Genomic DNA, 27,676 nt, shown 5'->3' with positions numbered 1-27,676 from the left:
ACCGGTTCCTGAGACGTGCGCAGTCTTCGATGACACTGGTGCCCAGTCATCAGCAGGAACGACGAGCGCCGTCTATAGACCCTGGGTCTAGCAAGGCACCTACGAGCAACGGCTCTCTGTGGATCTTCAGCTGCATGCACAACAGGCCCTGCCGCCCCCTCATCTTAAGGGAGGTGCTCTTCCCTTTGCCGAACCAGGTGCCTCTGCCACTCTCTTTTTCTCTTGGTTAAGCCTGAAGGCACCTTCATGCATGCAGGAGAGTTCTGGCCACCACTTGCATGGCTAGTGTGTAGTGCACTCATTGGCTGTCCAAAACCCCACCCACCTCCGCCCCACTCCTCTTGACCGATAGCTTTGCCCACTGGACTGCATGCTGTGTTCTCAGCTCAGGCGCAGGCATTCTCCTAACCTGCACTGCAAGGCAGCGCTGTCAGTTTGAACTCTAATGGATACTGGCCCAAACCATAATAAAGACATTGCAAGAGGGCTGTGAGCATCTCCACCAGTGACTGCACCATGACCACCTTTCGCAAGGGGATTCTACAACTTTCTCAGTGGGCCAATTGTGCTGCTGCCCCCTAAAACACACATTAATTTGCAGTCTGCACCCCAGGGGGTGAAAAGTTCAAGCATTTGGTGGTGCTTTCGTGCTTTTGCATTGCTTGAGTGGGCAGAAAAGCTTCAGAGGCCCAACTCCAAGCCTGTCAATGGAGCTGCTGCTAAATGGTCTCAGCCGTGGAAGAATGCTCACTTTTGACAAGCGTTTCCAGCTGCGTGGCCGCTTCCCTCACCCCCTCCCCCCACCCCCACACCCCCAGCACGTGCTCGAGTATTTCCTTCCGACTGTCTGTGCTGCCCTGAATCCCACCAGCCCCATCCCCACCCTGGGTCTGACCTGCACCGGAGCCCTTGCCCTGGCACCACACTGAAAGCCGGCCGGGAAAAAGGCGACTTGCCTGTGTCCCCCGCGAATGCGCGGCGCCTCTTCCGTGATGTCCTGCCGGCGACGCTCGCGAGTCCTGCACAAGTTTGGGCGTACTCACCTCCGAGTTTCCCTCAAAGTTCAGGTGGCCAAGTGCACGTCCTATAAAGGCAGTCGTGAAGCAGTGTTCTGAAGACACGCCATCGTGGGTGGTAAGTTTGACGGGGGGGGCGTGGGGAGGATGATTCCGGTGAACGGGGCTTTTAATTAGATGCAAATGTATTAAAGTGACGTTCTTATATGCAGCGGCAGGAAACACGGCTTGCCATGGGTGGGTGGAGAGGACGATCACAAACTGGTTTCACAACAGCGTAAAACCGAATTTTGGACCTCACCATACTGTCACCCCTCCCACCGACGCCCCCACGATGATGCCCAACGTCAATGGGGGTGGAAAAATTCTGGCCTATGACTTCACACTTAATCTTGAGCTATGAGGAAATCTACTGGCAATATATGAAAAATATATCCAGTTAATTTAGTCACCATTCTTTTGATCTCATACTATGTTTTCCTTTATTCATCTACAGGATGTGGGCATTGTTGGCTAGGCCAGCATTTATTGCCTATCCCTAGTTGCCCTTGAGAAGGTGGTGGGGAGCTGCCTTCTTGAACTGCTGTAGTCAGGTACACCCACCGTACTGTTAGGGAGGGAGTTCTGGGATTTTGACCCAGCGAAAGTGAAGGAATGGCGATATATTTCCAAGTCAGGATGGCGAGTAGCTTGGAGGGGAGCTTCCAAGTGGTGTTGTTCCCATGTATACTGCAACCTCACCTGACAAGCACAGTCCAATGTGCAAAATCCTCGAATCAGATGACAATGAAGCTCTGACTGATCTGACCCTCTCATTTATTTAACTGTTACTCTTTGCAGTCTTGAGCTGTCATGGCTAACAAAATAATTTGTGTTTTTCATGACATAAAGCTCCTATTTTCCTCAAAATGCATCATCTGACATTCCATGAGCAATACCCTAGGTGATCAGTTAGGAACATGATAAAAAAACCATTTGTAACAGATGTAGCACAGTCCTAAAATCTCTGGTGCTTCTGAGCTGAAAGTGGAAATTGATTAACTTATAACTCCAATCGGGAATTCCGTAGAAGCTTCTCTACCTAGACGGTGGTTATAAAGTGCAACTTGCTGGCACAAGGAATAGTTGAGGCAAGCAGCAATAGTCACACAGAGGAAAAAAGAAGAATAGAAGAACTTGCTGATGGGTTTAGACAACGGAGGCCGGGGTTTTGTTGGGCCAACAGGTCCGGAGAACCAGCAGGGAGCCCTGGTCAGTTCTGTGGGGAGGCCCTTCAGGCACTTTATTGGCCACCATCGGGCCGCCCCCAAGATTGATGGCCCTGGTGGTGGAAGTCCTGCTGCCAAGAGCTGCTGGCCAATCAGAGGCTGGCAACTCCTCACACCGCCAGCGGGAGTGGTGGCTGCTGGCAGCGCTGCATCCACCAGAGGTCAAGGATTGTGGAGGGACAAGGGCGCAAGGTGTGTGAAGACAGCGTGGGGTTTGTTGGGTGGGGGGAGGGGCGTCTCAGAAGAGGCAGGCATTGGGGTCAGAGGAAAGGGCAGGAGAGTGACCTTCAGTGGCCATACTCCTGCCCGATGTCGTGTCCCTTGATTGGGCACTGAGCGCTTGATAGCGAGGGACCCTCAAACAGGAAACCAGTGGCAAACCAGACTGTGCAGCCTTCCAAGGGTGCAGGAAACCCGTGTGGCCTCTGTTTAGTCCTGGGCCACCACTAAATTGTGGTGGGCTCAGGGATAATGGGTGTCAATTCGCTCAATAATGAGTCTAATTTACATTCTGCCGGCTGTGGCCGTGAATCCCACGTCAGTCCCTTCCACCCTCTGACTTAATCAGAGGAGTTTTCCTCACCGCTGGGAGACTGATGCAGGGTTCTAGCATGATGGGCTATATAAAATACAGTCCAAAGTGTGGGAGGATGCACATGTGGAGCATAAACACAGGCATGGATCTGTTGGGCCAAATGGCCTATTTCTGTTCTATAAATGTTTTTTAACAATGAGATTTTCAATTTACAAAATTTCCTAACCACATGCCAATTAAACTCTGATTGACCTCAACAATCAGGCTTAAAGATGATCAAGATTGTCTAAACTGTAACTGCTGCAAAGATTATTTCAACTATTCAGAACAATTAACCTCTGCAGCTCTACGTATGCACACACTTATACTTCTGCAGTATTTAATGGTATAATGCTCCTGTCCACATGTCCACTGACCTACAACATGCAGTACCGTGGAATATAAACTTATTTAAGATATAAAAATGAAACTGCCATGAGTCACATTTTGCTATCTATAAATTTTGAGGCAAATTTTAAAGAAAAGATAGAGAAGGAAAATTAACGGTTATGTATAATGGTATAGATTTTGCAGTCGGTGGTAAACTTATTACATTTCATTACATTTACATTCCCCCCCCCCACCACACCCACCACCACCACCACCACCACCATCGCACCCCCCCTCCCCCAGCTGACCTTCTGTAGGCTCTTCCATTGTGATTTGTGGTTATTGGAGAGCGAAACCAGTGCTGCATGCTCCACAGGAGAACAGAGGCCTGTGTGAAAAGGCAAGCAACAGTGTTCCCCCGAAGCCAATCAGATTGAAGAACCCTTACTGAGGTATGCACAATCTAAACAGCAAGTGAGAGTTGAAATATTCGATACAATGTCAAGTCAGTTACAGAAAGAAAAATAAAGAATCAAAAAAATGGGATTGAGAGAAAGAGAGAGAGAGATAGATGGACAGAGAGCGGAAAAAGGGATAGTAAGTTAAAATAAATTATTCTCCTTATTTTTGAAAATCTCCAACAATAACTAAAATACTAAGGAATGAGAATCCACACTTGTAAAGGTTAATTTTCAGTGCTACCGTCCATAATTAAGGCTGGAATTTGGCTGGCTTTGGCACACCGTTGATGTCGGACATCATGGCAAGCCAGTGTGGGTGGGGGGTGGGGGAGGAATAATATGACGAGAAGGCCAAAAATCAGTTCCATGCCATCATGAAACCCATTTGCGATCGCCCGCTCCACCCATCAATGGCAGATCGCGTTTCCCACCGCCGCACACCAGGAACCTAATTTCAATACTTTAGCATTTCATTATAACCCTGCTCACCAGAATCATCCCCCCACAAACGCTGGATCATCCAGGCAGCATGCTGACGTGTTTCACAACTGTACAGAAGCGATGTCCACCTGGTGAGCTGCACTTCGCTCAGGACTTTGAAGTTTGTTTGCTCACCCTACTTCAGGCAGCACTGGGGTTCATCAGCATCAGGCTTCGCAGGCAGCACCACATCACTTTCAGGGGGGCTCACAGATAGGTCTCTATCTACCAGACCTGCCATAAGGCAGGGGTAGCTTTTCAACCGCTGCAGGGCTAGGGCTTACTTGGGGAAGGAGGGGAATGGCCTCAGGCAAGGGAAGAGGCTGCAGAGTGGGGGGAAGGGGGGTATCCCAGGGTGGGTCTGGGGGCACATGTTGATCTGTGCAAGTGGCCTCAAGATCATGAGGGCCGAGGAAGCAGTCTCCAGAGGAGATGAGGCCAGATGGTGATGTAAGGATGTGCGAGAGAGAGTGAGTGGTGATGTCCCTTGAGCTGGCAGACAGTGAGATGCCAGTGAATGTGTGATGGTCTTGTGAGTGTGTGAATTTAGAGTGATCAGCTGGTTGCCTTACCCTGATTGTACGGATGAGATTCATCTATTTTCTGCACTGGATGGCCGACCTCTTGTGTGCAGCATTGGCACTGACCACCACTGCAAGCGCTTCCCAAGCCGGAGTGGTGAGACTGATGGGCCTCCTGCGGCTAGAACAGGGGTAGAGGACATTGCAGCGGGCTCCTTGGTGTCCAGGAGGTGTTTCAGGGCTGTCATTGAATCGGGGTGGTGGGGGGGCACTCTCTTTGGCCTTTGGGGGCCATGTCTTCACTGGAGCAGTACAGGGCCGCAAGCATGGAGAAGTGTGCATGCTGCAATAGTTTAAATATGGTGCCCTGTGTGAGGAAGGGGCAAGGTAATGGTGTGGTGGGCAAATCGGAGGCCGTGTGCCAGCAAGACAGCTCATCTCCCGTGGCTGCATAATTAATGAGGGTGGAATGGGATGATATGGCGTGAAAACCCGCCATTGAGGCCAGCGGGTAAAACGACTTCTTGCCTGTCCGCTACCGCACTTCTGTGCAAATCTGGAAAGATCCCACCCTAAGACTTATCATATGTTTTAAAAAGAATCATTTACACTTAAATATGCAAGCCCTAACGATTTGGGCACATCTAGTGGGTACCTAGTGGGTAAGCGCTGCAATTTCATGCCCTTCACATATTTGAATGTCCAGTCTCCCAAAGAGAAACTGTTAGGGTGAAGCTTCTGGAGAAACAAGGCAATACAGACAGCAACTTTCTGAATTCTGTGTTTAACAGCACATGTGCAGATTCCAGAAGTTGTTGTCTGATTTACTCCTTAATAACAGTGAGTGCTGTTAGCCTCATCATTATCCTTACTGCAGGTTTCAGGTCAATGAAACATTCCCAACAACAGAATTCAGAACGTTTGTAGTCTCAAACTGAGCTTATTACCCTTATTATAAACAAAGCAGGACCTCGAATAGGTCTGAACATCTACCAACGAGAATCATAGGAATTCAATAACTCAGGCACATTGCACCTTATAACCTTAAAAGGGGTCGTACTTATAAACTGGCATGTTCTCTAATTCATGTTGAGCGGTGCCTTGGGACATGTAAACTTGATAATGTTGCATCTCAGGCATGTCTGTCACACACCAAGTGATGCATTTTATCTTTAATAGTTTTGTGTCTGTAAAGAAGTCCCATCGTTGCATATAGTCTGAAATTTCCAAGCAGTTACAACCAGCCTCTGATTAATCTCCACGCTTTATATGTATCTACAATTGCCTATTAGCAAGAAGATACAGTAGCAAGAAGGAACACGCCAGGTTAGCGGGTGAGCGCCATACGCTGCTGAGCCCAATCTACCTCTATGAGCTATAGGTGAGATAAGCTAGTTATATTCAATTAACTTAGCATGTCTTTACCTCTAAGTAATATGCCAGTCAAATGAAGCACATATTATTGGTGGGGGTGGGGGAGGGGCAAGTAAAATATTAATATTTTGCTTTGCTTGAAGGTGATATAAACCTGACATCAGGTCTTTATTGGCAAAGGCACATTCAACATCCTGGCATCAGCACCGGGCATTAGCCTTTTATTGCAAACTCAATAAAAACCTTTGTTATAGAAACATAAAAGAATAAGTTACCTCGATTAAAATGATTTCAGTTACCTTCTCTGAAGACTTGGTGTTTTCTGTAGTTTGGAAAGCGGGTGGAGAGGTGCTGAATTTGAAAGAGCCAGATTGTTTGTAGCTAGTGTTCTTCTTCTTGATTAGATCAAGAGGTCTAACTCCCAGAGATACAGAATCCATTACATTCATGAATGTAGATGATGCGTCGTCACATGAACCAATGATTGCCTTTGCTACATCACCAGTCTCATGTCGATCAAGAGTACCTACCAGAGTTAAGAACATAATATTAAAAACAAGGCATTTTCACACAGACAGCTCTTGCTCACTTTCTTTCTACTGTAAATTGATGTAGGAACATTTTTGGGGGGCTAACAGGCAGCCAACATCTATAAGCTATGAACACTCAATAACAAAAATGCCTATAATATTTTAAAAATCACCAATAAGCGAACAATCCTCTTCTCACATTATGCCAGAAGCTTAAGCCATTGTGCATGTCAAGTGGGAAATTTTGAGACATTTCCTAGCAGCCAGTACAGTTCAGGAATATGGGCTATAATGTCGCAGCTCTATCTCTGCTACAGTGTGCAGTACTGTGAGGATCTGCACTGGGAAATTTCCAATTAATCGAAACCTAATTTCAAGTAGAATGTAATAGCTGTTACACTGTTGTCTGGCTAAATAAGATTCTAATCCCTTTTCTTTTCTCATCTATCACAGAATATGCACCAGACCCCATTTCTGACTAATAGAATAGATTTAAAAGCTGCCCCTATTCTTCAGGCTGCAGCACACTTTCTGGACAGCAACTTCTGGATGTCATGTTATTCCATGCATGTGTGGGCTCCTGAAGCTACAGTCAGCATTCAGTGGAGTAATGACACTGAAGACTGACAGTTTTGCTGCCATTACCACTGCAAAATCCAGGTCATAATCTTCTCTTTTGTTAAGTCCAGTAACCATTGATTTATCCTGGAGCAAAGTAGAAATGCATTAATTTGATTGCAATGGTACATGATTTCCTCATTAAAGTCCTTCACAAGGTTTGTGGAAACCCAAAAAATAGGACCACTACTTCCTTGCTGGAATTGATCATGGCAGGAATTTTGAGTTCCTTGTTAAGGCAAATTATAAGGAGCTCTGCCCTCGCAAGCTTCAATGTTGTCTGTGTCCTGGTAAATATCACCATTTCCCAACATCAACATCCTTCAACTTGATGAGCACAAACATAAAAAGGGAATTATTGGTGCACCAAAGGGATGTTATCAACAACTTCTTAATGGTCAGCTTAAGAACACTAACACTGGAGCCCTGGGAACAATCAGATGAGGAGACAATAATGGACATCATTGTTGGATACAATGTGTAGTTTTGTTGGATGTGCATCATTGGTGGATTTAAGGAGATAACTTACATGAGGTAGAGTTGGAAAGAAAATGCTGGCAGCATTATTGCTCAATAAACATCTCCTAAGACATACTCCTAAATCTAATAAAATTTTAATGCTCCAGTTTATAGTGATGCTCCACTTCAGCGTTATATTCTTCTGCCACCCCACCAGAAAGAAAAAACTCATGTTATTTATAGTTCAGTGGCCCCATAAACACTGCACCATCCAGGCTCAAATAATTGGGTTGTAATGTCATATACACTGTCTCTGATCTCCAGTGAAAGATTGTCAAGAGATAAAATGTTAGCATTATTGTTTAATAATTTATGACCTTTATGCACTTAACAGCTATTCCCACTTTGCAATTTACATATTTCTCCTCCGTTGGCTAATTTTATCTTTGCACTCCTCACAACCTAGAATACGTATGCAGTTCATCTTACATTGATGGCATGTGGGGGTGGCAAAAAGCAATTTAATTGGAGAACAGCATAAACTAGAAACAAGAGCGATTCTGCCCACTGGTAGATTGCAAATAATGAATGTCATACTAATATTGTACAGTATGCTGGTCAGGCCACAGCTCAAGCACAGTGTCCAGTTCTGGTCGCTGAGCCACAAGGGAAACATTCAAGATTTTAAAGGTGGCATGGAGAAGAATCCCTAGATTAAGAGGACTGAATTATGAGCCAATATTGCAGCCTTAACAGTCATCAATATGTTTATCAAGTTCACTAGACTGATTTCTGGAAGGAGGATATTGACACATGAGGAGCGATGGAGTAAACTAGGCCTCTACTGTCAATGTGTCAGTAATTACATTGCATAGCAATAACCTTGTCAAAGACAGTTGCCAACTAAAACAGGTGATGGGCATTGGCTCTCCCATTAAAACAGCATAAATAGATCCAGCAGAGACGGGGGAATGGACTAGAGTAAGCCTGTAGCATTGTCTTGAAGTAAAAGATTAGCTTTGGACTCATTCTTCCATGACCAGCACTTATTGTGAGTAACAGATATTCCCTAGAATTTAGAAGGGTGAGAGGTGATCTCAATGAAACATCTGAAATTCTTTAAGGACTTGGTGGGTAGATGCTGGGAGGATGTCTCCCCTGGCAGCAGAATTTAGAACAAATGGTCACAGTCTCAGAATAAGGAGGTGGACCCTTGGGACTAAAATGAGGAGAAATTTCTTCACTCAAATGTTATGGATCTTTGGAAATTCTGTACTCCAGAGGATAGTCATTGAGTGGAGTCAAGACAGAGGTTGGTAAGTTTTTGAATATTAAGGAAATTAAGGGATATGGAAAAGTGTGGGGTAGCAGAATTGAGGTAGAAAATCAGCTATGATTGGACCGAATGGCAGAGCAAGGGTTAATGGCCTACTCCTACTTCTATTTCTTGCATTCTTAGATAAAGATAAAAACAACTCCAATGCAAGCTGGAAGCAATAGACAGCAGAATAGAATCTACTGTACCACAATGAACACAATTTGATGTCCAATCAACACCCATTAAAAAGCCCTTATTTGTCATTCTTAGTCAGAGTTAAGATAACAGCAGGAAGTTGATGCTAACAGCTACCTTTTCATAAGCTGGAAAACTCAAAGCAATATTAAAAGCACCCGCTAAAAAGACTAGTTCCTTTCTCCCCCCATTCCAATACTTCTTCATTTCAACCTCCCTTGGCACTAACAGTAGAAGTAAATTTTTATAAGATTTTCTTAGCCCAAATTCCAAAATGATTTATTTAATGAAAACCTGCAGTGTTAAATGTGACATAGAAACATCAAAATTTAACTAACTTTGTAAACAAGGCATAATAGGATAAAAAAAATTAGTCAGGCATTTCAGCTCTTTCTCACCATCACCTTAAAACATTTAATCATGGAAAACAATAAGGATAATCAAATTCTGGCAAACATTCCAAATCATTAGCCTGTCTGTTCATTTATCAGATGCTATTGCCAAAATAAAAAAAGCCTTGGATTCATTGGTGCTAAAAGAATTGGCAGGAAAACCTTAGCAAGTGTAAACCATGATCTTATTGAAAGGTGGAGCAGGCTTGAAGGGCCAAATGACCTAGCCCTTCTAGATTCCTATGTTCCTATGCAAACAACTGAAAGTTGTAACTCCTGTGATTCACTTGTAGTTATTTGTAAAATATGAAATTTTCAAATTACTTGTTTGTAAATATACATTTTAATCCTAGCAATGAATACAAAGTTACAAAGCAATTAATCACAATCCCCATACTGCAAAAACAGTCCTTATAATTTTCTCCTTACAATAAAGAAATTTAACTTTTCCAGTTTCTTAAAGTGTTCAACAGATTCATTTAAGCTGTCAATGCTATTAAGTAGAAGAGTTGACGAATGATCAAATGTGTTCAAGCTGACTTGAGGAGGGTCCATACCACAAAGATGAAACAGCGATTCAGCTACAAACTGAGATCAGTACTTAACAAACAATGGCTTGGATTTTATGATCACCAGCAAATGAGCAGTGATGCCTGTCATTGCAGATTTCCCAGCTTCTGAAATCTCTGTGGGCCTTTTACATTGTGATTTGCAGTTAGCAATCAAGGCAGCACAGCACCCCCTACAGGGACCCTGTTCCTGTATGAATAAGGCAGATAAAGGTGTACCTCTTCGACAATATTAAAAAATCCTTACAGCGCCAAGCAGGCTCCATTCCTCTCTGGGGTGGGATTTCCAACCTGGAGGTTGGAATTCTCTGGGTTTCCTGAAATGCTGTGATCATTGGGAGCAGGGGTGGTGGTGCAGTTATATCTTTGCTGAGATACAATCAGAGGGAGGAAAGCTTTCCTGTTCTTGGCCCACGAGCATTGCTGGAAAAGTACTTCCTACTTACATGCTGCAGCTCTTGTTTGCCTTTAGCTGCTGGAGTTCCCACAGTCCAGGACAAGGTTAAATCTTGGCTTGGACAGGGTTAATGCCAAGTTGAGTTCAGGTTTGAGATTCTTAAAGTTTTTACATTCTGCCAGACCCAAACCCACCAGTTTTTGGGGTTAAATCACCTTCAGTCAAAACCAGGAAATGCAAGTTAAAATATGGGTCTTCTGAGGCCCAGGAAACCGGACTAGGTAGGGTTAAGCTTGACTCATGTACAGAGAGGGAAATAAACTGTGGGAAAGAAACATGGGATTAAATGAGAGATAAAAGAGACAAAGAAAAAGTTGAAAAGTTAAATTTTTTTAAAAACTCCAATAATTAAAAGCTGAATGAGACTCCACTCTTGTGGAAGCAAATTCTCAATGCCAGACAGCTCTCTGGCAGGAATTTAAACTTATCATGCTGTTAAAAATTCACTTACAATTGAATGGACAAACTCTAATTTTCCCCAGTGTTTTTAGTGGGTATCGAGTGGGTAGGTACCATAACTTCACATTTTTGCATGTGGTTGCTGAGTCTCTGTGTGTGTGAAGCTTGTGGAGGGGCAAGGCAACTTGGACAGCAACTTCCTGATCTCTGTACTTAACTGCACATGTGCGGATGCTGGACGTTACTGTCTGATTTATTCCTTAACAACAATGAGCACTGATAGCCTTCCTGTCAATCCTAACACAAAATCTTGCTGATTCCTTTCGAATGTCTTTGGTGACAATGCATCTTCTTGAGCATCAGTGTTGTGAAAACATCAACCCAATTGCAATACACAGGAAAGCTTTGAACCCTTTATTATGCAATTGGTGGTGTGCTGATTGGAGTGGTGTGAGTGTGTATTGTGTGTGTGCGTATGTTTGGGGTCTAAGAGTGTGGGAGGGGTGTATATGTATGTCTGGGGGAGTTTGTGCAGCGTGGGTATATATTGGACATGGTGTGAGTGTGTGTGTGAGAGAGAGAGAGAGTGTGAGTGAGAGAGAGAGAGAGAGAGAGAGAGATAATATGGTAAGCTTTCTGCAGGAATTGGTGCTTTCAAACTTTCAACCTGGATGAAAGACTTTGACTCCTTTTCCATTCAGAAACTCCAATGCTATTCATTACTCTACAACACTAAGTAGTTATTGAATGATGCCAGAGTCAAACTTACACAGCCAGGAAACCATATACATCATTCAATGAAAGCAAGGGACTGGGCCTGCCTAAGCTTTGTGTATAAAATATACACATTAGAAAAGTGTACAAATTGGCAAGCTTTGGCTGAAGTGGAGGAGGTTGGTTTTGATGCTTTCTATTCATATTCAGCCTTAGGCATCAAATCAGCGAGCAGCTGTTGGACGCCTTTGAAGAATTTACTACTTACAAGTCAGCGATTGAAAGGACCCATTTGAAAGGCATTCATTGCTGACATTTTCTATGTTAACCCATCAAAACAAACAGGATGATATCGCGACAACAGTTTAATGCAATCAGTTCTTATTTAACAATGGGTCACACTAGCTCGTTCAGGGGGTGCTGGATGAGACATTAAACTGAGGGTCCATCTGCCCTCTCAGCTTGTCAGTGCTATTCTGAACAAGGACAGGGGCATTCTCTCCAGTGCTCTGGAAGATATCCACCCCTCAAGCGACACCACTAAGACAGATCATCCGGTCAGTATCTCATGCTATTGGTGGAATCTTGCTGTGTACAAATTGGCTGCTGCTTTTCCAACCTTGGTCTCACTTCAAAAAGATTTAATTGGCTCTTAAGCTCTGAAACATCCTGAGGGTGCTGCATAAGTCAAAGTCTTCAAGTCTTTTCTTTCTCTTAATGTAATTTTAAATGTACATATTTTCTAACTTCTCTTTTTTGTTCCTTATGTTCAATATTTACAGTACCAATCCCAGCCAAGTCAACGCAGCAAGCCTTAAACAGGTCTTGTGACAAAGCAGCAACATTTCGACTGTAATTAATTTTTACCTGTATGTAATGTTAATGTATTCCTGTGCTGTGTCAGGGAGAGACACGTCCATAAGTCTCCAGAAGATGACCTCCACAATGCAGCCAAGTCATTGGGGATGCACTGCAGCAACTCACCAAGGTCCTTCGACAGCACCCTCCAAACCTCTACTACCTTGAAGCACAAAGGCAGCAGATATATGGGAACACCATCACCTTCAAGATCCCCTCCAAGCCACCTAACTTGGAACTATATTGCCGTTCCTTCATTGTCACTGGGTTAAAATCCTGGAACTCCCTTCCTAATAGCATTGTGGGTGAACCATACCACATGGACTGCAGTGGTTCAAGAAGATGGCTCATCACCACCTTCAAGGGCAATTGGGGATGGACAATAAATGCTGGACTAGACAGTGGCACCCACACCCTGTGAAACAATAAAAAGTAAAATAACATTGTGTGCACAACCTAAATGGTTTTGGACTCTTTAAATTAACCCTTCATCGAGCAACATTCGAGAAAAATCTAGCCACATTGTGTCTCCCTCCCATTATGTAGAAATGTACCAAAATAAATGAACACAATAGTTACTATAACTTTGACCCTTTACAATACCCATGGTCTCGGGCATTTGGAAAATTATTTCTTATAAATTTTAAAAGCTGAAATGCTACCAAAAAATGTGAGAAATCGATGCACTTTTAACCTTTTTTAAAGAAAAACAAGATTATGTTCATCCTGAATAGATTAGTCACTGCAATAATTTTGACAATTTCTCTCTCACAATCATACAATATTCAGACGCTTGTTTTATAGTCCATATATTTTGTTCTCTTGGTGAGAGCTCAGAAAACTTGTGTTTGATGATGAGAAAAAATAAGAGACAATAATAAAGTTTGTATAATAATAATACCTCCCTTGTCCAGCTTGATAAATCCATGTTGTTCTATTGAAGTCAATAGCATCACACCCTTGTATCATAATCATCAAACCTAAGAGAAAATATATGTTTCTAGCACTTGTTTAAAACGCCGGACACAATTTTTCATGTGCTGCTTTCAACAAAGGCAATAATCCCAAGGTCTCGCAATCAATCCTATCGCCTAAGAATCTTTCAGAAAAATTAAAAAATGCAAGAAAAAGACGACAGTTTGCAATAGCCAGCAGTCAATCATGATGCCTGGTCACTCAGTGCAATTGAACAGATATCATTTATCATCAGTTACAGATGAAGTTCATTGTCTGGGCAGCAAAAACTCAACACACATCGACCTATTGTGCCCCTTCCTAACAAAACCATTTCACAGTTACTGCACCTTACTTCTGCAAATATATAGGAAGGCTGGAAATCTGACCAGGCCACCAAGCCCCTAAGGTAATAGAGAGTTAGTTAACTCAGACTTCTGAACACGAAACATGAAAACAATCAAGCTCATAAAAGCAAAAGGAAGCATTCCAAGAAAATTATTTATTTTTTTTTACACAATTATACTGTCTTTCTCCCAGAGTCTCAAAATTTTGTGACGACTCATAGCATTCCAGTTTACATGCTTCTGATACTGGGTTAAATATAGTTTCAGGAGGTGAGTTATTAAATATGTACCCAATCTTCACATTCAGAAAACCCGAGGCTACAGAGAATGCATTTAGAGAGATCAGTGACCACTACGACCTTGACCTGAGCTACACCATAGCCTCCAGCACATGAAAGGCAACTGCAGGATTTATCAGCAGGGCCACATTTGCCCACTCAAATCTAATTCTGACCAATGACCTGGAGAAAAATAGAGGGAGAGACAATGATAGCAACTGTAAATCACTAATATTTGCAAGGACAAAAGGGTCATAATGAAGGAATTATGATGGTGTACAACAAATACGTCATGAACGACAATGGCTTTTTTTTTTAAACAAAAAAGAAAATCTTTGCTTGTTTGATCTCTTAAACGTTCGGCATTTGAACTTCATTAGCACTTTTTAAGATAGCAGGCTTCGAGATTTTAACCTGCTTAATTTGCTTTAGGATCCGTTACTTTCAATCATTCCCAACTCAAATTTAGGATATGGTTAGAGTCACTTGTTTGTTGATGGTTTCATGAACAAATCAACCTTGGTGGGGCAGTATGACTCTGAGCCGTCTTCTCATTACACTAAAATCAATTAGTGCAGGAACCCCCCCCCCCAAACTTTCCAGGGCACCACCTCACACTGTATTACACTTGTGCTAGGCGCATTACAACTCAAACCTGTTGCAACATCACATTTTAGGAGTGATCAGGCAGCTCTTTAGGTACCTGATCTGATCTTTCAATGATTTTAGTGCTAGTTGAAGGCAGACATGTCAGCACACATCACCCTAACATTAAAAGCAGCCACTGGGAGCACTATGCATGCATGCAAGTACCTATGCACAGAATTCCATGCAATCTTCATTTGGCAGGTATAATTCTAACCTGTTGACAACATGTCGCACTCCACAGCGACCAGCTCAAATATTGGTGCTGCAGTCTAACTGCAGTCTTTGTTAATTCTATTTAAACTAGTTTGCTACATGATTGAGGGTCCGTGAATTAAACTGGGGAGTCTGATGAACGAAGCACCCCAGTCTTAAGTACAGGTGGGTAGCTTTTTCAAAGTTTATTTCACATGTTAGTGCTGGGGAATGGAGTATTTCAGGCAGCCAGAGCCAGAATCTAACATTCCTATCTCTGGTTCAGTGCAGCTCGATTCAAATAATGTTTCCATTGCTCTGGCCCCCAACAAAGTACCACAGAAAATCATTCCCTACTGCACCAGTGTGACGTTATTTTCCCATGCCCCATCCTTCAGAGTCCTCTGCAAAAGTTGTTGTATTAGATTATTTATTTGTGCCAAATTAAGGAAAGTTTTGCCATGCTTTTTTTCCATTTATTCGTGGGATGTGGGCATCGCTGGCTGGGCCAGCATTTATTGCCCATCCCTAATTGCCCTTGAAGGTGGTGGTGAGCTGCCTTCTTGAACCGCTGCAGTCCACATGGTGTAGGTACACCCACAGTGCTGATAGGGAGGGAGTTCCAAGATTTTGACCCAGTGGCTATCAGGATTGCCCAAACTCATTTCAAGTGGGATTCTTACAACCAGTGCCCATTGCTCCACAAAGTTTGTTCCTATCCTACACTGTTCAGCAGTTGCTCTTCTCTTAGTAGCAGAAAATCAGTAATACTAACAGAAGGTGTAACTCAAATTCTCTACCTCAGAGGGTCGTGGATGCTCCTTCATTGAGTAAATTCAAGACTGAGATTGATAGACATTTTCTCACTAAGAGAGTGCAGGATTTGGGTACTGGACAGGATAAGTGGAGTTGAGCTGGAGGATCAGCCATGATCATATTGACAGGTGGAGCAGTCTCAAGGGGCCATAAAGAGCAGGAGCAGGAGTGACCCTACTTCCTTTGTTCCTATGTCCCAACGCCATCTGCTGCATCTTTGACTAGTCACAGGTTGGAGAAGGAAGTATGAGATATTTTGCTCATCTAGTCTACTAAATCGCAAACCAGCTGCAGACAGGGAAGGTGGGCTAGCTCATTTTAGCTTCTGTGAATGGGAGAAACCTATGGTTCTGTGCCCACCCCTCCCCCAGCCCATATCTCATTCTACAACCAACTGATTCGGAAATAAATCCCTGGATTTTTACTTTCAATTCCTCATACAAAATGCTGATCTGTCTGAGTGGAAAAAGAGCATCCTGGCGTCTGCCCCTTCAGTTAGAACTTTGTGCTCCTTATCTTACTGTCATAGTTTGATTTGAACTGATATCCAGAATCTCTCTCTATTGTCTACTATCAGAGATTCTACTGAGAGCTTCATGTTATGTCTCACTCCGAGGCTGAACAGCCCAGGTTTCTTCAATCTTTCCTCATAATTCAGTCCTCTGACAGAGATTGATTTTAGCCTACCAGCCTAACAAAAACTGGACACTTGGACAGTTAAAAACAGGCAGCTACTTACTCATTGAGATCTTGACCCTTTGCCTCCATCTCTAATATTATCTTGCAGTTGGATGAGGTGTACACCTAAACCATGCAGGAGCCACATGAATTTATGCCAGCCGGCTTTGTGCGAGGTCAAGAGGATCCCGGTAGTATTTTAGCCAGGGCTTGAGCTGGCTGCATTTCTCTGGTCAGGCTGAAGCAGGCCAGAAGCTTGTGGGAAGGACAAAAAGATCTTTAACTAACTGAAAGAATGAGCTGTGTGGGGCCAGGAGGTACAGGAATGATCCTCTGAGCTCCGTGAGGAAGGTCACAGCCTCCCATACCCGTGCAGATACCTCCTTTCATGCAGCAAGACCCTCCCTAAACCCTCTCCTCATCACTTACATCAAATCTCCCCCTGGACAGGCAGCATTTTTAATGAGGCCTGGCGGTTAAAAATGCCATGGCCTCCTGTTGCCTCTGGCATGCAGGGAAATCAACTCACTGGAATAGTTTTCGGGCAGAAATCCACTAAAATCCACCCCTCAGAATCATCTTTGAGTGTCTTCCCAGCCTATCTTCAAGGTTAGCTTATCTCTTGTATCTTAAGCACACAAAATTGGACTCAGGACACCAACTACAGTCTGATCGAATCTCAATGATGATATCGAGGTATCTAATCATGGTGGGGGAGTATCACTAACAGGCCAGGCTGGGGTGGGAGGGAGAAATGTGCATTCTACAACCCCATCTCCAGTCAGCTGACCTCAAACCAGCAAACCTGACAAAAATGTTTACAAGTGTAAATTCTCAGCCACATGTCAGGTTGTAATCATATTTGATTGGGAACTTTGGGGCTACTGAAGCTCCACAGTAGCTTTGGATTAGCACAAGCACTAAGTTTTTCTTTTCTATTTAATAGAAAGCGTATTAAACAAAGCTAAAACATGTGACTGAGTTAAAAGGTCTGGGCGAAGAGTTATGACAATCATGCAAAAGGCAGTGCTGCTCTGCCAATTCTGCTCAGTGATTGAAATAAAAATAAATGAAGAAAATGTTTTACAAAGTTACTACACAATAAATATTATTAACAAGGTGTCAGGCTTGGCCCAGTGGTCACTCTCTTACCTCAAAGTCAGAAGGTTGTGGGTACAAGTCCCACTCCAAAGCCTTGAGCATATATTCTAGTCCCAGTACAGAGGGAGTGCAGCACTGTCAGGTTGCTGTTTTCAGATGAGACATTAAACAATCTGCTCTCTCAAGTGGATGTAAAGAATTCAATGTTAATTTTCAAATAGCAGGGGAATTCTCCCTGTGTCCTGGCCAATATTTATCCCTCAACCAACATCAGTAAAATAAATTATCTGGTTATCATCTCAATGCTGTTTGTGGGACCTTGCTGTGTACGAGTCAAAAATTGGATTCAAATCTGTGCGCTTTTAGCTGCTAAAGCTACTGGTTGTCCCAGATGGAACCCTATACAATAAAGAACCTTTCTATACTTCATTATTCTTGTACCACAATATGGTATATGAGAAGTTATGGAAAGTGTAAATTGCTTATATTGGTGCATCACATGATTAGCCATTAATATTTTGAGGTGTTGATTATTGAAGCAATGGATAAGGTACGACTGACAGGCATAACCGGCTTCTCTCAGCATTTCCACCACTTAAATATGGCCAAATAACTGGAGCAAAATGCTGCAAGTCGAATATGTCAATCGTAAATCAAGAAGCTAAAAAGTAAACCATCTCCAAAATGGTTCTCTCTGCATACCTGGTCTTTAGCAGGTCAGAGTTAAACAGGCACTTGTGAGATGGATTATTTAATCATTCATGGGATGTGGGCATCGCTGGCTAGGCCAGCATTTATTGCCCATCCCTAATTGCCCTTGTTCAGAGGGCATTTTAAGAGTCCATCGCATTGCTGTGGGTCTGGAGTCACATGTAAGGACAGCAGATTTCTTTCTCCACAGGACATTTCCTTCCCTAAAAGACATTAGTGAACCAGTTGGGTTTTTACAACAATTGGCAATGGCTTCATGGGCCAGGATTTTCCCGTTGGCGAACAGGGGGGGTGGGGCCCACTCGCCGACGTTTGAAATGATGCACGGTGATGTCAGGCGGAACTCCCGATGTCACGCGCCCCATTTAAATTTTCAGGAAGGTGGGGGCTCAGCAAAATCAGCTGTGGGCCCGCCGACCTGTCAATGGCCAATTTGAGGCCATTGACAGAGTCATTAAAGTAATTAATGGACCTGACCGTCCAACTTTAAGGTCAGCGGGTAGGCCAGGAGCCCAGGCGGGAATTAGAAAAAGCGTGAAACCTCATCCACGGGCAGGAGGAGGTTTCATGTAGGTTTTTAAAAATTTAATTGAAGTGTTTTTAAAAGTCAGGGAATTTTTTTTTTCTATTTTTAATTTTTTTTAACATACAGCTGATCTCCCTGAGGCAGCACTTAGCCTCAGGGAGATGAGTGCGCTCTTTTGTGCGGAGCACACTCTCGGTTTAGGGAATCCCCCTCCCCCGCCTGCATAGCGTTCCGTGCAGACATTACGTAAAATGGCAGCATATCCCTAATAGGGGGCACCGATCAGAGGCACACGCCCACTCTTCAACTTCCTCCCCAAAATGGGGGGAAAATTCTGCCCATGGTCATCATCAGATATTTAACTCCAGGTTTTTATTGAATTCAAATTCTGCGGTGGGATTCGAACCTGGGTCCACAAAGCATTACCCTGGGTCTCTAGAATACTAGCCCACTGACATAATACCACCACATTTAAAGTAACATTGAGAGTAACCTCAGTATACATGGTAAAACTGGTTCACATCAACACAGCATCAGGAGCATCAGTCAGTAAATCAAGTTAGCAACCTGACTGAGAATTGCAATGAAGGCAGGGGTTGTGAAACACTTCAATGGGTGACTCTCACTCCACATGTATTTACATCCACTGCAGGTTCATTGAGATATGGGGCAATTTAAGACCAATTTCTAATTAAAAATATTTTAAATTATATTTTAAAATAATGTTAGCAGGTCCAACAATTCCTTTGGCATTCTAAAATCAAAAAATTTGACTAGCACTCGGACACGTGTGTGAAGGGCATAGTTACTGGGCAATAGCAATGCAGTTTGTAAAATGCAGGCCTTTTGGCCCACACCCTTAACCCTGCTCAAGTTTAATAGTGTTTATACGTATTCAAAGCTCAGCTACTGAAAATAGAATTTATCACACAACATAAGGGACAACAAGTTGTATACACGCTTTAATTTTATGGAAATTTCTATTTTATTACAATTTTACTTTTCATGATCACAATATGTATTCCCCATTTTGTTTCTGAGGACTCTACTTGATATGCTGAAATGGCACAGTGCTATTTCAAGGCTTTTTATTTTATGTTAGCTTTATACACAGAGGACAATATAGTCCTTTTATATTTATCAAAACAAAAGGTTATATAGAGTTTACAGCACAGAACCAGGCCATTCAGCCCAAGCAGTCTATGCTCCATAAGAGGGCCCTCCCCACTCTCTTTACTGTATCTCAACGATCAATATATCCTTCTATTCCTTTTTGTGTCATGTATTTATCTAAACCCCCTTTAAATACATCTACACTATTCAACTCAATCACTCCGTGTGGCAGCAAGTTCCACATTCCTCATCAGTGGTTCAAAAAAGTTGGAGGAAAAAAAACTCCACAAGCAACTTCAGCTAATTTTCTTGAAGTTAAAACACATGTTTTTTTCACTGAAAGCTGAGTGTTCTAAACACAAGATGTCACAGTTGCTGTGACCTCTGATAAATGTCTCTACTATTGAGGAGACCATTACTCACTTGTGACTGTCAGTCATGAGTTATCTGGGTTGGCATCACTTGTGGAACATTTGTCATGCGTATTATGACATACCCTGACATATCCTTAGATTTTTAATTTTAAAAAACCTCTTGGAAGGCACATAAAATGCAACGCTGTTATAAAAGTAATTAAATGTCAAACAACTAATATGACATGCACTAGTTTCAGGAACATAAATGCACAACAGATAACATCTATGTTAAAATCATTCCGTAATTTCCGCTGCTCAGTGCATATGGGAATAGCCAATAAATCAGGCACCAGTATTGACTAATGTAACTAGTTACATTACAAGCTGTCACACTTCCTAATCGGATGGGGATAGAAAATCATCAAGCAGAATTTGCACAAATGACTTTCCGTACTCTATCCTGATAAACACTTCAAAATGCTTTCAGGACAGAAACCGAATACACTGCATGGAAATGTAAATCTTTCTGTACTAAGGACCTTGGGTTGAATCATCATCCATTTTGAGGATATGTATGATGTCTGGAGTGAGACAGGCTGTCTCCTGCATTGTGTTGGCCTCAACTGAACAGCAAGCCTGTGCTTTATGTAAACTAATGTGATTATAATGGCATTCAAATTAACACCACCACAGGTATGTTTACATTACTGCAGTCCATAAATATTAGAAAACAAAGAAATAAAAGCTTGAAGTCTTGTAGCATCTCGCCACATCATTCAGAGGTGTCACAAAGTGCTTCATATACCATTAATTACTTTGAAGTGCAATTATCACTTTGTCAGCAAATAAAGCACCATTTTATAGACAGCAAAGTCCCACAAACAGCATTGAAAGGAATAAACCATTCATCTGGTTTTGGTGCTGTTGGAGGAGGAACAGGATACCCTACATGTCCGTCCTTGGCCTGCTGCAATGTTCCAGTGAATCCCAAAACAAACTGGAGGAACAGCACCTCATCTTCCAATTAGGCACTTTGCAGCTTTCTGGACTTAACATTGAGTTCAACAACTTTAGGCTATCTTCATCTTCAACCTTTCTTTAATCCCTTTTTCAAAATTCATTTTTTTATCCACTTATTTTCAGTTTTACTTTTATTCATTTATTGTTTTATCCCCCTTTTTATCCTATTTTTTATCCTTTTCTCCCCCCACCCCACCCCGATAAGGGTCATCTGTCACTCATTCATTTTGTTCTTTCCAGAGTGCTTAACCCTGTTCTGCTATTATCACATTCTGCTTTTTACCTTTATGCCACTCTCAGCACCTTTCTTAGCCCTTACCATTACCATTAGCACTCTCTTTGTCCTTTTGTTCATGACATCATTGTCAATCTCTCTTTTGCCCCCATCTATTGCTGGCCTTCTATCCAGCTTCACCTGCTCCACCCCCCTTAAGTAGCATAAATTTCATCGCATTTTGACTTCTCTGTAGCTCTGAGGAAGGGTCATACAGACTTGAAACATCAACTCTGTTTTTCTCTCCACAGATGCTGTTAGATCTGAGTTTTTCCAGCATTTTCTGTTCTTCTGTCAGAATACCCAACTTGCTTGGAAACATCTACTGAGCCAAGCAAGATAGGTTTAACGACTTAACATTTCATTTGAAGCATAGCACCGCTAACAGTTCAGTATCCCATCAACTTATGTGATCAAGATCTAGAGTACACTCGAACGCACCAACCTCCTGACTCAGAGGCAACAATATTCCCAACTGAGCCAAGGTGACATCTTATATATGATTGAAGAAGTGATGCTGGTCACTGCTGGCCTCACAGAAAGCTGCACTCAAGAGAATGAGTGCTCACTCTAACAAGAACTTTAACTTTCTCAACATGCAGCTGATGTTGTAGCATTGTTTAATGGGTATTGCCAGCAAGGCACTGCAGTGATGTCATCAAGATGTCTAAGCAGCCAATCACATTAAATATTCTCACAGATAGCCAAGCAGGTAATACAAAGTACTAATAATCAATATCCATTTTATCCTTGAGCAAAATAAGGCAAAATAACACATGGAGCGAATGTAGAAGCTGAAATATCATGAACTAACTTTGGAATATTTTAGAAATAGAATTTAAAAATATCTAGTCATTAATTATAATAGAGATTTAACAAAATTCTATTTTTTTCAGGGCCAGATCAGTTGTTCAGCAGTAGTTATCGCTCAGCTCACTGTTAAAAACCCAGTTCCAACTCATCAAACAAGCCTCAATTTTTATGGGGTTTGTGAGGGTGGAAAAGGGACTCTTCTTGTCACATCAATTGATTTTGCTGATTGCTGGCTCGGGGATGAGGTGGGGGGGGATGGGAGTTGAGGGTGCACACAAATGCAGCCTGCGACAGAGCAGTGACTGCAACAGCAGGATGTGTGCATTAACCAGTGCTTGTGCTGACTCCTGAAGTCATGGCCAGACTTAGGGAGGGAATGAAAGTGAATGCCAAAATGTGAGAGTTCCAAGTACTGAGAAATTGGCAAAAATGGTCATTTTTCTAAAAAATCATTGTTAGTACACAGGTACAGAAAACTAATTTTGATGTTTTATCACACTAAGTTATTGTGCTTCACATAATATTTCACTTTCAATCCGAACAATCAATTACTCACGTTGTAATAAAGCGCTATGTCACTTGAGAACTTCAGTACTCCAAGTTAAAAGGAACAAATTCATGAATTATCAGGTTAATAGCTGTACCAACACTCTTGCAATTAAATAAATAAGTCAATTGCCCAGGAGCACTCCACCTTCTTTGTAAGTGGGTTAATAAAAAAAAAACCCCTGCATTTGCACATTTCCACCCACCAGCAGCCCATCCTAGTTGCCCATATGGTTCATGTAACAGTGACAGAGTTGACGATTTGGCAATCATGCTTGGCTCATCATTTTGTCTGGAAAGAAGTTCCAGAGCAACAAAACAAAACCTGATCATAAATAAGTTCAGCAGGAGGTGTGATTTTCGAATCCTATATCCCCAGCGGGGAGTGTGGGGTTAGGGAGCTGCCCCTCGACAGCTCTCCTGATGGCTTGCTGGGGGAAAAGGGCAAAAGCGCCACCCAGTCAGAGCGTACAAATCAGAAGTTGAGTTTTCATCACAGAAGTGAGTCCTGCCCCAGGCAGGAAACTTAAAGTGGCGATTTTCATGTGGGTGAGCCCTTAAATAGCATAGAAACAGGTTCCCTATCCAATTAAGAGCAGCAGATGGGCTTTCAAATCAGAGGCCTTCCAGCTGCAGAGAAACACCTCGACAAGTATCTTCTCGAAAAGAAGCCACTTTTTTTTTTAAAAAAAAAACAAATTTAATTAAAAAAAACACAGAAAAAGTAGCCAGGCTCCCACCAAGGTGGGGAGGCGGGGAAGGAGGAGTGGAAGCCCCTTTGGCAGTCGCCCTAACCAGGCAGGCTGGGAAGGCCTGTCAGGAACACTGCCCCCATCTCCCCGCTCCGGCCTGCCACTGATTGCCTACTTCTCGGCAGTTGATCTGCCTGTTGCCATGTCAAGAGACTGGAGGCTTATGGGAAAATCCCATTAGGCCTCCTAAACTTACCTTTAACAAGGCTTTAAACTTGCCGAATTGCCTGCCCGCCTCATTGGGGTGGGGGGCTTTTCCGAATTCCGAATTGAAGCCCTCTCCAACCCCCTCCAGAACATGACTGCACTGGGAATGGTGCCCCAAAACTGCCATGCCAGCCGGGTCAGTATTTTTGGTCCCCTCTGCCTCTATTCCTGACCCAGGAATTTGACCCCTGGTCAGCAGATCGTATTCAAAGGACAACGATTGGCCTCAGCGCCTCCAGGGTAGAGGGAGGCAAAAGAAGATTTTCATTCTGGGCCACTATTTACTGAGCTGACTGTGAAATGGGTGTGCCTCTGGATGTTAGGTGGGCCTACCTCAGGCAAGGCATTTCACACTGTCGAATAACCAGTGACTAATTGCTAAGACATAGGGAAGAGCTTTTCGGGTCAACGAGTGGGGGCAATGACGCAGGGTGACATAGGGCGGGCGTCCCGAAGTCACCGCACGTCATTTACATTTTTAGTTCGGCGGGCGCACAGCCGACTGTCAAAGGCCTAGTAAGGCCGTTAAAATAGTCACTGAAACATTTAACAGGGCTGCCCGTCCAAGCTTAAGGTTGGCGGTGGGGGGGGCAGGTGAAGAGCCCAGGCGGCCTTCGCATTTTTCATGGACCCTCATCCACGGGCGGGATGAGGTTTCGTGAAGGTTCCGTTAATTGAATAAAATTTTTAATCAAAATTCATGAATGTGTCCCAGCTCATGTGACACTGCCACACGAGGGGACATGCCTTAAGATATTTTCCATTTCTTTATTTAAATTTTTAAACCTTAAACTAACCTCCCTGAGGCACCTCTGTCCCTCAGGGAGATTTCTGCACTCTACCGCACACGTGCGTGAAGAGCACAGGCCCCAGCTCAGGGAATCACACCCCCCCCCGCCCACACAGGGAGCGCTCAGCGCTACCAGGCGTGCGTCTACACAGGACGGGCCTTAATTAGCCTGCCCACGTAAAATGGCAGCGTGGCCCCGATCAGGGGCACCGATCCGCTTCACGCCCGCCCCCGCACAACACCCCACGACGGTGGGAAATTTCTGCCCATAGAGAAGGCTCACTTTGAATTATAGAATCATACTGCAAAGCAGGAAGCCTATTGGGTCCAAAAGGCCAGAGCCTGCGCTGGGTCTTTGAAAGAGCCGTTGAATTGATCCCACTACCCTGCCCTTTCTTTGTAACCCTGTAAACGTTTCCTTCTTAAGTAGGTACCTACTTCAGCTTTGAAAATTATTATTGAATCTGCTTTCACCAGATTCTTTCAGGCAATGCATTCCAGATCATAACAATTTGCTGCATAATCTTCGCACCGAGTTCTTGCATAGTGTACTACCGGAGTCCCAAAACCCACAGAGAATAATGCATGAAGCATGAATTCAGCAGCAGAGGGAAAAAAGTAGGGCAAAACAGGATACGTTCTGAGGAATGTTTGTAATAGGGTGGGCAGATTGAGTGCAGCAGTGTGTGGAATAATGCAGGGAACTTATCATAGTTTCTTGCCTTCTTTAATCAGGTAGTTTTTACTTAAAAACAAAACCTTAAAAGAGTAACCCTATCAACTAAATAAGCTGGAGTTCTCAGACACTGCCAGTCTACTGAACATATTTAGGGCCCTGATTTTTAACAATGCTGCAAATTTGCGATCATGCTCTGGAAGCAAAATTGAGCATTCAGCAAAAAAGGTCACTGAAAATCAATTAGTAGCTCCACTTTTAGATTTTGATAAAATTTGTGTGATTGCTTGTCCTTTCTTTTCCAGAAATAAAAGTTTTGGGTTACAGTCTCAGAAATCTGCCAATCGTTCAACCGCATTGCAATTGGATAGTTCTTCACAGAGCCAGAACATGCACGATGGGCCAAATGGCCTCCTTCCTATTACACAGGAAAGCTGGTGTGGGAGGTACATGGGAACAGTTTTGCTCGTGTGCTAAGGTTGGGGCTATGGCACATTGGTGAGATAGATAGAATAGATAATGCACCTAATACAGGTAACTGCAAAACCTGACCTGAGAATGTATAATGCTGACTGCCTGGGTTGCAAGCTGTACCATTCTTTGCAGCACTAATATCCACCACTTTGGTAGATGCAAAACTATCACATACACAAAAAGTAATAAAAGAGCCATTAAGTGGAGGTAGAGGCGTGATATGGAATGCAAAGATATATATCATATTACAGTTTGTGCTGCACTGGCTGGTCCTCTTTACCCTAAAACAGCACTTTGTGATTGGGATGAGGTATTGGTATGATTGTCCAAACCCTGTTTCAAATCCCAAAGAAATGAAAGTTAGAGAAGTCCAAAATGCATTGACATATGCACTAAATTATAACAGCGTTTTGCAGTGTGCTGACCTCGAATGCTTGTCATATGGCTAAACTAATGATCAGAAGAGAGGGCAAATTCATTCTTTCATAGACCTCACTTAGGCTTAGTGTGACCTTGTGTAACATTTAGGCTTGACATTTTTATTGATTAGATCTAGCAGCTAATGTACTGTGTGCTGTGGCTGTATCTGGTCCCTTCCTAAGGCCTTTTTTTTCAACACCTTAATTTAAACTGCTTTCTAAAACAGGAAAAATGGGCCTTTCAAATATGGCTAGTGTGACTAACAAAGAGTATATAATCATTCACTATGATAATTTCCACTCTTTTAATCCCTTTCATATATCATAAGGACTGATAAACATTATTTCACACATGCCCACAAGACACATGACAATTGCACACACACACTCACAGACGCACAAAACATACGCACAAGACATACCTAACCCCCTTCATATTAATCCAGTTTGGGACTGACAGTATAAATAAGGCTGCTGAACTGAGATCAAGGGTGATTACTGCAGAGCCTTATTTAGTAAGCAGAAACATCTGCACATTTATTATATAAGTTCTATCCTGTAAAGCAAAGAGGCAAACCTCCTAACTTCTAATTAGTCTTAGTCATACCAGAACTGGTGCTTAACTAGTTGAGTGTGAAGTAGTTGCACTGTGGATATTGATACTTGAATTTTGATGTCTACTTTGCTTTTGTGATTAAATTTCAAGTACACCAGTGGGCAATATAAGCACTCCAAGATCACTCTAGCAGAATCAAATATGGGGAGAAAAAAAAGACTTGCATTGATATGGCAGTTTTCTCATCCTTAAGATGTCCTAAAGCAATTTGCAGCCAACTAATTCTTTTTTTTATAAAAATACAATCATTTTATAGGCATCTACTGAACAAATAGCGATACAATCACCAATAGAGTAACATCTTGCAGGCTATATCAAAACATATTTGAACTTATTCAATTGACAAAAACATAGATTGGTGAGTTAGGGCTTACAGAACAGGAAGGACAATCCCAGTCTGGCGCAATCATAAAATCATAGAGTGGTTACAGCACAGAAGGTCATCATTGGGTCCATCGTGTCCATGCTGGTTCTCTGTAAGAGCAAGAACTCAGCTAGTCCCACGCTCCCATCTTTTCCCCTTAGCTCTGTGAATCCTCCCTTTTCAGAGAATTATCCAACATTTTACTAAAATCCATGATTGAATCTGTTTTCACCCTCAGACAGTGCATTCCAGATCCTAAACACTCACTGCATAAAACAACTTTTCTTCATGTCATCTATGGTTCTTTTGCCATTCACTTTTAAATGGGTATCCTTTGATTCTTGACCCTTCAATTATTGGAAACTGTGTCTCCCTTATCCAGATCCCACGTGATTTTGAACAACTATCAAACCTTCTCTCAACCTTCTCTTCTCTAAGAACTACCCCAGCTTCTCTGACCTATATATCCTTG

General features: G+C 42.8%; 1 protein-coding gene across 1 annotated transcript in view; it reads right to left on the bottom strand.

Moving 5' to 3' along the window:
* The window catches only part of LOC121269874 (WD repeat-containing protein 72-like), a 186,140-nt gene that overhangs the window by 91,750 nt on the left and 66,714 nt on the right, over positions 1-27,676 (bottom strand). The window contains exons 14-15 of the mRNA XM_041174912.1: positions 6,300-6,550; positions 1,044-1,277 (exon numbers count right to left, since the gene is read on the bottom strand). Of these exons, the coding sequence (XP_041030846.1) occupies positions 1,044-1,277; positions 6,300-6,550 (485 nt within the window). The remainder of the gene's footprint in view (positions 1-1,043; positions 1,278-6,299; positions 6,551-27,676) is intronic.

The sequence above is a fragment of the Carcharodon carcharias genome, chromosome 26 (genome assembly GCF_017639515.1).
Source record: "Carcharodon carcharias isolate sCarCar2 chromosome 26, sCarCar2.pri, whole genome shotgun sequence".
In the NCBI taxonomy this organism is placed as follows: Eukaryota; Metazoa; Chordata; class Chondrichthyes; order Lamniformes; family Lamnidae; genus Carcharodon; species Carcharodon carcharias.
Note: the sequence above shows the minus strand (reverse complement) of the source record. Positions and strands in the feature narration are given on the sequence as shown.